This window comes from Panthera leo, chromosome B3 (genome assembly GCF_018350215.1).
Source record: "Panthera leo isolate Ple1 chromosome B3, P.leo_Ple1_pat1.1, whole genome shotgun sequence".
Classification (NCBI taxonomy): domain Eukaryota; kingdom Metazoa; phylum Chordata; class Mammalia; order Carnivora; family Felidae; genus Panthera; species Panthera leo.
The window spans coordinates 135,909,164-135,922,529 of NC_056684.1; the positions used below are offsets into that span (position 1 = coordinate 135,909,164).

The 13,366-nt window shown below is 40.7% G+C and overlaps 1 protein-coding gene across 11 annotated transcripts in view; it reads left to right on the forward strand.

The window, feature by feature from the left end:
- The window catches only part of UNC79 (unc-79 homolog, NALCN channel complex subunit), a 266,546-nt gene that overhangs the window by 219,993 nt on the left and 33,187 nt on the right, over positions 1–13,366 (forward strand). For all 11 annotated transcript variants that reach the window (XM_042944164.1, XM_042944162.1, XM_042944169.1 and 8 more), the window contains 2 exons: positions 2,800–2,904; positions 11,052–11,129. In XM_042944164.1, the coding sequence (XP_042800098.1) occupies positions 2,800–2,904; positions 11,052–11,129 (183 nt within the window). The remainder of the gene's footprint in view (positions 1–2,799; positions 2,905–11,051; positions 11,130–13,366) is intronic.

A 13,366-nucleotide genomic window follows, 5' to 3' on the forward strand; every position in this document is an offset into this window, starting at 1 on the left:
TGAAATGAACAACTCTGTGTGGGTAAATTTGAAATCTTGGACAAGGTGACAATTTTCTAGAAGAATGTAACACACTACAACTAAGGAAAACAATGGCTAGACCTAAATGATTAAAAATTGGAATGGGTAACTATAAAACGTCCCAGTTTTAAAGATGACTTCTGTTAAACACTGAAGGAACAGACTGAGCTCCACTTTGTGCAGAGAATCAAAACCAGGGAACACTTTCAACATCCTCTGTGAGGCCAGTAGACTCTTGACACCAACTGGGCAAGGACAGTGGGAGAAAGGAAAATTATGGGCCAATTCTACTTCTAAGGTATACAAATTCTGAATGAATAATAGCAAATTAATGTGTTAAACATAAAGCCTCATGGCCCAGTGAGGATTTTCTTGAAGTATAAGAATGGTTTATATATTAGAACATTGATTTATGTCACCATGATACCAGATGAAAGGTGAAAAATTTATATCATTATCTGAGCAAATACAAAAGAAGCATTCTATGTAATTCAACATCCATTTGTGATAATTCCTGTCAAACTAGGAATATAAGGGAAATTCCTTAGCTTGTGCCTACCAGAAACTTCTAGGAAATGTTATACTTAATGGTGAAATGCCAACAGTAGTCCCTTTAAAATTGTAAATAAGACAAGAATGCCCATTATCACTGTTTCTATTCATTATGGTCCAGGGGGTCCTACTCAATTCAGTAAGATAGGAAGAAGAAATCAAAGGTGTAAGGATTTGAAAGGAAAAATAAAACTCTCACTTTCCATAGATGATATGATTACAAATGAACCAAGGAAAATCTGCCTTTTCAAAACTTTTGTAAGAGTTCAGCAAGGATGCTGATTACAAATGAATACCCAGAAATCATCCACCTTTAATATTCAGCTACAAATGATTATAAAATATACTTGTAAAATGTCATTTCCTGTGGCAACAAAGAATAAATCTAACAAAAATGTGCAAGAACTTAATGGAGATAACCAGAAAGTTTTATTAAACAGCATTAAGTAAATGGAGACAGATCTCATGTTCATGGATGAGGACCCAGCATAATAAAGACAGCTAATTCTCATAAAATAACCTATAAATTTAGTATAATTTCAATAAAAAGTTTAGACTTCTTTCCTGATAATTATGGGCTAGATCATTTCCTACTTAAAAGCTTAAAAAAATGAGCAAGATATTTTCTGAAAACTTCTTAAAAGCATCAAAATGCTAACCAGATTTAAATGAATCACCCGGCTAAGATCCGGGAGAGCACAGAAATGCAGGGATGTGACTGAGAGGCTGAGCTGCAGTTCTAGAAGATCCAGGAGGCTCGGGGAACAAGAGTCAGAATCCAGGACCTACCAAGAGCAGGGACTTGGTATGATCCTGCACCCCTGCAGCCCATCCCTGTCTGGTCAGGACTACAAAATAAAGACAACCCAGAGGTGAACTTGTCCTCACATAGATCGAGCTCAGTGTCAAGCCCTTTGGTGGCCCAATATAAGACATTACAAGGCTTGTGTGTTTATTAAGGTAACCCCGGACCAGGCTAGTACCTCCAGGGACCTGGCAAAAAACAGGCAGAAAGCTCTTTGGAGGAAGATAACATTTCAGGCCTCAAATGATTTCTAGAAATAATTTTTTTAAAAAGTGTTCAGCACGCATGGCTATTTGGGCATACAGGTGGCAGTATATACCATGAGTGAAAATGAGGAAAAGGAAAAGAAAGTGGATGCAGACCCATTGGGTCTCCAGTTCCTTGGTTATGATCAAGAAAGGACACATGAGGGGCTCCAAGGTGCTTGTGACGTGCTGCTGTTTGACCTGGGTGTTCAGTCTATATGAACCCATTTATCTGCACGTTTGTGTTTTATGTCCTTTTATGCATGTGTGTTATAGTTGACGGTAAAAAACTTGCAAAATTGAAAACAATCTCATGTTCCGTTAACAGGAAAACAGATCAATGAATTTCAGTATGTTCTTCTAATAAAATATTGTTAAACCCTAGTTAAAAGAACCACAACTACATGTATCAATAGGAACTAACTTCAAAAATATAATGTAGCGAGAAATTATAAGCAGAAAGAGATGCACAGTATGATACTGTCAGAGAAAGTTAAAAACAAGCACGGAAAAATAATATTATACCTTGTAACAGAGGCATACATACGTATGGATATGTAAAAACATACATGAACTAGTAAGCACCAGATTCAAAATTGTGACTACTTCAAGGAAGGGAGAAAGAAAAGAGAGCACCATACAGGAAGCTTCCACTGTTTCTGTGACATTACATAAAGCAAATGTTACAATGTGACAAAGATGAGTGGTGGTACCTAGTATGTTCCATTTATTTTTCTGTGTGCTTAAGCAGTCCATTTGAAAAGTAAGTTCCTCAGAGAGGGTATGAGCCCCTGGAAACAGCTGTATATGTTTCTCTCTAAATCATTTTCTTTTGGGAAAAAAACGCTTTTGGATTTAATTTCTGCATTTCTTAGAAGCTATCATTTCCTGCAAGCAAAAACCAAATCTGGCCATTTCAGTATTGAAGAGACCTCCTATCTTTTTCTTACCCGTTGAATTATGTGCTCTGGGTGCTTCAGTAAACTCATTACACACACAAAAATGCCTTTTTAATTTTTTCCTTTCAGTTTTAATTTTATTTCTTAAGGACAGTTCATTATGCATATTCAAATACTGTTTTTCATTTCCGATCTGTGAATCTTTTGGAAGCTCTTTTGACAGTTCTATTCTGAGTTTTTAGAAATAGCTTACCTTCTTCTCTTTTGTTCTGTTTAGGAGCGGGATAAATTCTACTTGTCTCGTAGTGTTGTTCTGGAACTCCTGCAGGCCCTGAAGCTCAAATCCCCTTTACCAGATACAAACCTCCTCCTGCTTGTCCAGGTGGGCCTATGTGTTGTTTGAAATACTTTCCACGAGATCCACTATGTTTGGAAAAATTAAGGAAGGTGTGGGGCATATGCAAAAATCAAAAATCTCTGCCCAGAACTGAGAAATAATCTATCTTACCTGAGCCATGATCGAACCAATATTACACACTTAACACCTCCACTGGCTAAACAAGACAAAAAAGGAGTATTTATTTTGTCCCTACTGTGGAACTAGTTCTGTGAGGGGCAAAGAGAATAATGAAACAATAATTTCTGTCCTCAAGAAATTTACAGCCAGGTAGGTCGGAGGGCAGCTCATTGACAGCTAATGGAGCTGACAGAGGACTAATGAAGCCACTAGTGGGTCACCAGGCTGAGGTCTGGTTGCAGAGTCCCATGCATGTGGGTGGGTCACCAAATCTCCCTGAAGAGCTGAGGGTGAGGGTAGGCCCGACCAGGTACATTCCGTGGTGGGACGTACAGAGTTCGAGCATGGTGGCAGGTGGATGTGAAAAGCACCAGCACCCACGGGAGCCCTGAGGCAGAGGGGCTTGAACGCATACAAGGCAGGTTCTGGAGAACTTACAGAGTTGGTGCTTTTGGCTGTAGGGTTGCTCGTGAGGGGCTGGAGCCCTCCATCCCTAGCTCCCTTAGCTCATCATCTTAGACAAGCGTGCAGGTTTTTAATCACATGAGACCAGCTATGACTAGTGCCATGAGAGAGAGAAAGAGATATAACAAAGTCCTGGCGGGAGTTGAGAGCAGGAGGCATCCCATCCCCTGTGATGTGAAATCAGGGAAGACTTCTTGAAGGAGGTGGCATTTGAGCTAGACCACAAAGGACTACTGGGTGCAGGCAAAAGCCTTTCTATGAGGTTGGAGTTCAGCACGAGAGGCTGACTGGCTTCAAGCAATGGGGGTGGGGGGGGGGAGGGAGGCTTCAACAGGAAGTTGGGACAAATTTAGGGATAATGACCTGAGGAAATCAGGTAACATGGGACCCCACCTCATACTCCCAAGGGTTGAGGCTAGACTTAAAGAAACTTGGCCATGAGCCAGGGCTAGGACCAGAGAGTATCATTCAGACTGCCTTTGTGCAAAGTGCGCAGTAAACGAGTCACAGCTGTTTTATTTCTTCCCGATGAGCATTAAGACCCGTCCCAGGGGCTTGGCCTACAAGGTTGAAGTTAAATGACTGGAGGAAAATGGGAGCTTGATATCAAGGAACTAGGCAAGTTTCCCTGAATCTTAGGTACCTTGGGTGCCATTTGGAGAGATGAGGGAGAAGGAAACATTCTAAGCACCTGTGATGGGCTATGCTGGGTGCTTTACATGTTACCCTTAATCCTTACCGCCATGTGAGGTATTAGTTCTGGACCGCAGATGAGAGACAGGCTCAGGGAGGTACAGTGACTTGCCCAAGACCACACAGCTGTTAGAAGTGGTGTCCGCATCTGACCACAGGGTCTGTACACAGCCCAGTCGGGCTCCTTGTATCACTCGCCCCTCTTACCGTAAGAGCTCCTAGCTGTTTGCAGTGCCTTCCTCTCTCTGCACACAAATCCGGTCTTCCAGCCTCTGGCTAACTAAAGGAATTCTGCTAAAACTCTGCTTTTTCTCAAATCACTCCCTGCACTGATAACCTACACTGACCTGAACTGTGCTGTCTTCCATCCTGTGGCCCCATGTGACCCTTCAGTAGTATCTATAGATGTTTACTGGCCATCTGTCTGGGGCTAGATTCTAGGGGTATAGCAATGTAAAAGGCATAAACCCTATCCTGATCATGTGCTAACGCCTATACTGAAAGTCTGCACAGTATGTAGAGTGCTGAAGAGGAGGGAGTGGCCAGCTCAGCCTGGGAGATGGAAGGAGGCTCATTAAGCCACTAGGAGCCCAGACCTGGCCCAGGTACTGGGGAAATAATGAATAAGCCATGCCTCCTTCCTTCCAGGAATTTGCTGTCCAGTAGGTGAAGCTGACATATAAGCAAGCATTTCCAACACAGGGTGATGGGTACAGTAGCAGAGGTGTGCACTGAGTAAGGAAGTGTGGTGTAGAAGAGGGACCGTGTGGACCTTAAAGTATGTGCCGAAGTTCAGGAGTTTACCTGGGAGAAGAGGAGGAACCATACCCATCATTTACTATCTAAGATTCACTACTGATCTCCTTCCTCCCCTGCCATATACTACTAATCCTTAGAACCAGAACTGAATTTTTCTCGAAGGCATGAGATTTAATAAGAAGTTGGTGTACTTTCAGTGAGCCATGGCCTAGCTTTGCAGGGCACACTGGAGCTGGCTGAGAGCAGTGATGGCTGGCGAGTGGCAGCAGTGAATGTCAGGTACAATATAGTCAGAATGAAATGGCTCCCATTGTATCAGGATGCTAGAAAACCCCAGAGGAAGACAGAAGAACAAATCAGAGCCAGGAGCTACTGGCCTTCCTAAGGAGAGGCAGACTTTGAATCTCTACCAGTGGATTGCCACTGGCCAGCCCTTCCTACTTATGCCTGGGCAGCACCACTGCTTTTTGAGTACCAACAACTGTGACCCAAACTGACCATAAGGATTGATGGGATCAACACTGGTTTGGAGAAGAGGGCAAGTGAACTGGGCTTAGTGAAAAAGCCCGTGAGGGATTTAAGCTAGCAGGTTGACAGTGTCTGGGAGTCACTTGCTTCTGCTAGCGTTTTGGATGGGAACCTGCCGCCTCAAAACAGCCTGGGTTTCCAGATGCTGAAGGTGCTTCCCTGCTTCCATGGGAGAACGTTTCCTCAGTTGCCCTCAATCTTGAGCAGAGCTGATCTATGTGGCTGATCTTCTTGGGGTCTAGCACGCCGTTCAGTGACTGCTGCTGGGGCCTGGCTTTCTGTGAAGTACATTAGTCAACCATAATAAGCACTTGTCACAAGACAGAAAAAGAACACTGGCAGTTTAAATTGCCCAGTGTTTAAGGAAACCATGAAAACAGTGATTATTGTATCACAGCTAGGTGAATAAATAACAAAAACAAATTAGCTTTAGGAATAAAGAAGCCAAAAAAGTAGATTGTTCTGAATGTGGTTTTGTGGGGTTTTTTTGTTTTTTGTTTTTTTTTTTTTTTGGATTCTCATATACCATTTCAAATAAATACCATCTCCGTCTTTTTAAAACCAGTATGTATTTGTCATGGAATCATTACATTTTAAGAATCTAGTTGTAAAATTATTTGGGTTAGAGAGGTATTTCAGAGAAGATTTGAGGTCATGCCAAAGAGAAACAACTTTATGAATAATGTTTCAATCTTCCCAACAAAAAATATTAAACATTATGCTATTTTGAAGTATTATGTCTTTGTTCTATATACAGTCCATTTTCATTACTGAGAGAAATAAAAGTGAGTCATGCTTTAAAAAACCAAAGTACTTTCCATCTCTGCCTGGTAGTTCCTGGCTAAGCCACGGAGAGAGGTCCTCCATGGGGCCCCTCATGGGTTGAGGGAGAAGCATCTTTTGTCTCTCTTCAAGAATAGGACATCTTTTGGTAGGGTTTCCCAGTTCCTTTTTCTCTTGCCCTTGACCGCCTGGTTCCTGCAGGTGTTCTCTGGAGGATGGCGGAGGTGATAGCCTTTCTCTGGTGGCTTCTCTTAGGCCAGTGAATGTAGTCTGCAGTCAGAGAAAAGCTTTCCTCTTTACTGATGAGCATCAGTTTCTGGCACCTGGAGGACCAGGCTCACAGTATGGACAGATAATATGTCTGGGGCCAACAGTGACTTCTTCCACAGATATCAGCAAACATAATCTGATGGCAGTGGGGGTGGCTTTGCTGAACTGAAAATGGAACTTGGAAACAGAAAAGAAAGCAACAATTGGAAGGAAAAACTCCCCTGGTGATCCATCATGAGTGACACTGGCAAGATAGTCAGTTGCTCAGACCTTGGATTTACCCTTCATTCTTCCATCCCACAGAGACCACCAGGGTATTTCCATTACTACCCCTCTAATAATGTCCTAGATAGATAAATTCACAGGCCTTGAGCCATTTATACTCTTCTCATAGATAGATGATACCTTTGTTGTTTATCAAATACTCTGCCCTTAAAGAACAACGAAACACTTGCCCAAGGGATGTGTGGCCATCCAAGTTTTAAATGTTTCAGGGTCATGATAGGTACCAATCTGTTTTAATTCCTAGAAATTCTTTCTAGAGGCCCGGCATCGTGGGAAATCTCCCACCTGCTCTCTTGTGGTCGTCTAGCCATAGACTCCTGTTATTTGTTTTTACCTGCATACAACGTCTGAAGGCCGTAAACGCACAAGTGGATGTTTTATTTTTTAAAGAAAAAGAGGCTTGGAGGTAGGAAAGGATTTTCCAAATAAGAAAAATATATGTATTCTTCAGAATCTAAGTTGTCAACCACCAGGATATAGTTCTTCTGCACATTGGACAGATGCCCTATCTTGTTTTAATTCAGACCTGTCAACATTTTAACTTTTCACTTATGACATCTTTGCTGCTGGTCTGCTGGAGATATTTTGGGTGTAATAGGTTATCATAAGTGTTATCTAGATAGATTAAAGCAGAATTTTCATAATAGGGTGATAACTCATTAAAAGCTTCTGTAAAGGCTATATGAGCCCAAATCAAAACGAATTTCCTCAGCCCTTATTATGTGTTAAGAGTAGACATTGTGCTGATTTGCATGGAGCACCCCCACTGTGTGGGATACACCTGTACAGTCAAGTGTAAGAAACTGTGTGGGTGAAAGATTTCTCTTTTAAAGACAGGCTAGTGGTGGGCTAGAGGACAAAGAACTGACAGAGGGATGCCTCTTTTTAAGTCACAGATACTATTGACGTGGGGTATTAACATTAGTTGAGTTAGTAATAATCTGATCACTCTTTGGATGAGAGGTGGAGATACTATTTTGAGTCTCATTTTGATAATGAATTTAGTAAGACACATAATGGATATCGCCTTTCTTTTGTATTCTTTTGTATTCATGTGGGAGTGTGTGTTTCAGTAGCATATTTCTGTCTCAAAGTATGAAATTTTTCCTTCTGCAACAGACATCCTTCCCCTCTCTGAGTTTTAGTTATGGCTTTATATTGTGAGCAATTCTATAAAATTGTAATGGGATTTTTCAGCTTATGGTTGGCAGCTATGTAAAAAGAAGTGTTTATTAAGGTTTTAGTTGTACATATTATATAAAAATTACACTGGATTTATTTTTATTTTTGATAAAAAAAAAAACTTTTAAAAAATGTTAATAAGTAAGCCCCATACCACACATGGGGCTCGAACTCACAACCCCGAGATCAAGAGTTGCATGCTCTACCAACTAAGCCATTGAGGTGCCCCCCGCCCCTTGCAATTACACTGGATTTAAATGCCTTGATAAAAAATAAATAGTAGATGGTTTCATTTTTATTTTTATTTTTTTAGTGTTTATTTTTGAGACAGAGAGAGAGACAGAGCACAAGCTGGGGAGGGACAAAGAGAGAGGGAGACACAGAATCTGAAGCAGGCTCCAGGCTCTGAGCTGTCAGCACAGAGCCTGACGCAGGGCTTGAACTTACAAACCATGAGATCATGACCTGAGCCGAAGTTGGACGCTTAAACGACTGAGCCACCCAGACGCCCCAATAGTAGATGGTTTTAGAGGCTTATCCACTTTTATACCTGTTAATACACCAGACTCTCCACGGTACTTCCATAAATTTGGGGGGGGGGGATTTCTGATTAATTCTGACTTCTAAGAGTTACCAAACATTTTAATTTGGCCTCATATCTTGGGGCTACGTGGCTGACACCGTCCTTCCATTATGCTACTCATTCTGCTTGGCTGAGTGTCATAGGTGAGAAAGGCTTCTGCTCAGGGGAGATAGAGACATTGAAGTATCGCTTCTCTGCGAATCTTCTCTTGCTCTCAAGGGCACAGCCAGGCCAGGCAAGCACACTTTTGGGGGCCCCCGGTGTGAACCCACCACAGAGCATCTCCACTGCCCTGACTTCCCTTCTCTCACGCTTACGTGCAGTTCTGTCCTCTCCCTTCTGGCCTCTCTTGGCTCTCATTTCTGTTGCAAAGAAATTAATTAAAATGTTGGTATCCTGACAGAGGTTTTGAAACTTAGTTATGAGTAGTTTGTCTTAGATTGCAGACTCTGATAGCTTTTGAAAATACATTTTATGGGAAAACATGTGTTATCTGCCAGGAGGTTGGGACTGTTTCTTCTTTTGATCATGTACTTCTATCAGATATTTTACTTTTTCTTACTGACATGTTCTGGCCAAAGTTATAGGCTTTCCTTTAAAAAAAAAAAAAATTCTGATGTATTTACTTTAAAAAAAATTTTTTTTTTCTTAATGTTTTTATTTATTTTTGAGACAGGGAGAGACAGAGCATGAGCAGGGGAGGGGCAGAGAGAGAGGGAAACACAGAATCCGAAGCAGGCTCCAAGCTCTGAGCCATCAGCACAGAGCCCAATGCGGGGCTCGAACTCATGAGCCGTGAGATCATGACCTGAGCCGAAGTCGGACGCTCAACCGACTGAGCCACCCAGGCACCCCTACTTTTTCTTATATTAGGAATAAGTCCTAGTTAGAGAGCTGACAGAAGACGTAAGCATTCCTGAGTAAAATAATGGAAAGTTGCAGGTATTCCCTGGATAGTACCTGCTGGTACTTTCTTTGCTAGATTCAGAGTTAATGGCCAAATAGATTCCTCAGCCTTCTGGAACTGTATTTGAGGCAAACGGAAATGACTGTACATGAATGTAGAGTTGTGGTATGTATCTGCTCCTGCAATGTGGCTTTCAGAGAAGGCTCTGCCTGTTGTCCTCTGGCCCCCAGCTCAGTTACGTGTTGAAATACCTCTCTTGCAGGACCACACTTGATGACCAGCTCTTGAACAAAGCCTTGAATGAGAAGCCTCAGGGATACTTGCCCTCAGAAGGTCTTCGGCCTAAATCTCTGCCTTGTTAGCCAAAGCCTGTTACCTATTTATTATGCTCTGATCCTGACCCCTGATTAGCCTGACAACATGCTGGTTTCTGGTCTTCATCAGGCCCGCGTGAGCTTTTCTCTAGCACCCTAACCCGTATTACTTCTCCCCAGTTTGCCAGGGAGCTAGCCTGCCTTGCTGAACTCCTCATCTTGATCTTCCTAACTTTTCTGTGCTCTTCTAGAGTGAGAGTGGAATGGGTTAGAAGGTAGGGCTGTCAGTGTGAAAGCTTTCAGAGCCGCTGAACCATGCACAGCAGCAGCTTTGGACCCCAAAGTTGTTGGGACCACCGGCCAGAGGCCCGAGAGGACAAATTAACCAGGACCTACTAGCTCATAGCAAAGTCTGCAGACTTCATGTGTAACTTTGTCTTGAAACCATTAATAAATAGCTGGGTGTTGCATGAGGTGGGAAACACCTATAAAAATCTGTAACGAAGTAAATTAAATTGGAACCTGGCCAATGTGTCCTTATCCTGAGCTTGTCATAATTGGTTAATTGATCCATTTCACCAAGTTTTGCTGAGCCCCTCCATGATGTCAGGCAGGAAGCTAGTCAGGCAGGTCAGATGCATGGATGGAGTCTGTGCCCTTGGAGAGCTTGTAGCAGGTTGTGAAACAGACTTCATAGGTCACTGCAGTCTAAGGTCGCAACTGTTATAGTGGAAGTGTGTGAAGTGTTCCGTGGGGCAAGGACAGGAGTGGGGGTGGGGTCATCATCAGCACAGAGGATAGGCATGGGTGAAGGTAGAGAAGACACAGGCAGATTGCTCACAATGAGGTTTGTTATATTTCTGTTTTCATTTTAAATGTATAATGATAGAAATCTGGAAAATCTATGAGAAGTCCGGAACTCTCGAGAAGCACTAGAGAGTAAATATAATAACTTCAGAATAAATCTGACAGTGTTGATGTCTTTCCTTTCTCCCTTGACTGAATGCACCATTTCAGTGCCACTGAGCTGTCTGGGTAAAGTAAGAATCCATGTGTTAATCTCAGTACTATGATCCTCAATTTCTGATAGGAACAACTGTCATGATTAGCAAATCCTATATATCCAGGGCAGATTGTCACGGGAGTAAACACTAATGAAAGTAGGCCAAGTTAATAAAACTATAAATAACTTATTACTGTCCAAGTGCTCTTAAAAGTAATTATGCTTTCAATTTCTTACTAGTTTATTTGTGCAGATGCTGGAACCAAACTAGCTGAGTCAACAATCCTGAGCAAGCAGATGATTGCCTCTGTACCTGGAGTAAGTCCTGACTGAATTAATCATCTCTACATTTTATATTTCTTCTCATTTCCCCATTTATTAAAGAAGTTATTTTTGGCCTGTGTCCTGGCTCATTTTTGATAGAACAAACACTGTAAAATTGAAAACATGTTAGCATTTTTTTTAAAGAGAGGTAGTGAAAATTTATATTAACCCCAGCCTGTGGAAACTTTTAATTCCAGGAAACATGAGTAAAATTGAAGCAGCCAGTTAAGGGGAGGAGAGAAATTACCAGACATAAAAAATAGATTTGATTATAGTTCAATTATTCCAGAATCACTTTTCTTACACTGGCACCTGTTAACCAATTTGATTTGACTACTGCCAGAAAGAAATAAGCGTTGTGATACTTTGTTTTTCTTTACAATATTTCCTCTGAAAATTAAAAAATTCCCATTAGTGAACTATTTGGCAAAATAGGTTAAGATTCTCACCGAAGGGCTAAGGATGAGAAACCACAATAACATTGGTAGCAAGTTGACTGCAGTGAAACTCAGAAACTTTAGAGATATTAATTATTCATTGAAAAAAATTATTTAAATTTTTAATAGAGAAAATTTAAAAGAAAAAGGATCAGCTGTAATCCCTCTGCCAATCAGAAATATTGTTTTGGAAAATTTTTTCATATTTTGATCTATTCAGTATGCTAATTTGCTTATTTCCATATTGTTAGAAGTTTATTTACTTTCCAGTTTCATTGCCAGTATGTACACACACACACACACACACACACACACACACACACACATATATTTCTACAAAGACCATCATTATGTTTATTTTGAATTATATCCTTGGCATAAATTCCTTAGAGAGTAGGACTATCTTGATGGTATGTATTCTCATATTGTTTTCTAAAAGGGTTTTATTTATTTACACTTATAAGTATACCAATTTTACCCACAGTGCTAAACATTATATTTTTAAAATGCTGTTTATTTAATTTTTTTGATGTGGAGAAATTCTATGACAGAGAAAAAAATAGTAATTCAACCCGGAGATAATTTTATTGCCAACATATTAATGTATTTACTTTAACTTTTTCTGTGCATGTTTTTTTAAACATAGTTCAAACCATAGTATATAAATGTGGCTCTGGCTTCATATGTTATAAGCATTTACCCCAAAGTTTGGTGGCTGCAGAGTTATTACCTCATGCAAATGCACCATAAAATAGTGGTTAAGTGCACGGGGGTTAGACTCACACCAGAGTTTAAGTTCTGCCATTTACTAGCTGTGTGATCAGGAAAGTTATTTAACCTACGATTCTTGATTTGTATTATCTATAGAATGAGATATAATAGGGCCCAATGTCTAGTTTGAGGATTGAGTGAGATAATGTATGCAAAGCATATTAGCATAATGCCAGACATATAGTAAATGCTAAATAAACATAACCTATTAAAGAGAATATTAAGCAACATTACTTATTTTTGTATATTTTCATTATTTTCAATATTCTGCAGTTGTAACTAATATATGAGAAACATCTTTGTGTTTAAATCTTTGTCCATATTTGAGACTATTTTTTATAATAAATTTTGGGGAGTAGAATTACTAGACTATGCTTCTTAAATTAAAAAAAAGTTTATTTAGAGAGAGAGTGTGCATGAGCAGGGGAGGAGCAGAAAGAGAGGGAGAGAGAGAATCCCAAGTAGGCTCCGTGCTGTCATTGCAGAGCCCGACATGGTGCTTGATCCCACAAACTGTGAGATCATAACCTGAGCTGAAATCAAGAGTTGGATGCCTAACTGACTGAGCCACCCAAGTGCCCCTAGACTATGTGTTTTTAAAGAGCTTTTAGTAGTTAGGGTGATGAAGGATGCCATGTGATGAATTCCCAGCCACTTAACACACAGAATGTTTATTGTTTGCTCATATAAAGTTTAAAAATTAATTAAACTAATTAATTAGTTTAATAAAATTAAGTTTAATTAATTAAATAAATTAATTAATGTTTATTTATTTTTGAAGGAGAGAGAGAGACAGAGTGTGAGTGGGGGAGGGGCAGAGAGAGAGGGAGACACAGAATCCAAAGCAGGCTCCAGGCTCTGAGCTGTCAGCACAGAGCCCGATGCGTGGCTCGAACTCACAAACCTGAGATCATGCCCTGAGCAGAAATCCGATGCTTAATCAACTGAGCCACCCAGGCACCCTGCTCATATAAAGGTTGAATGGGTATCCTGATTACCAGAAGAAGGAGGACTTTCAAATGA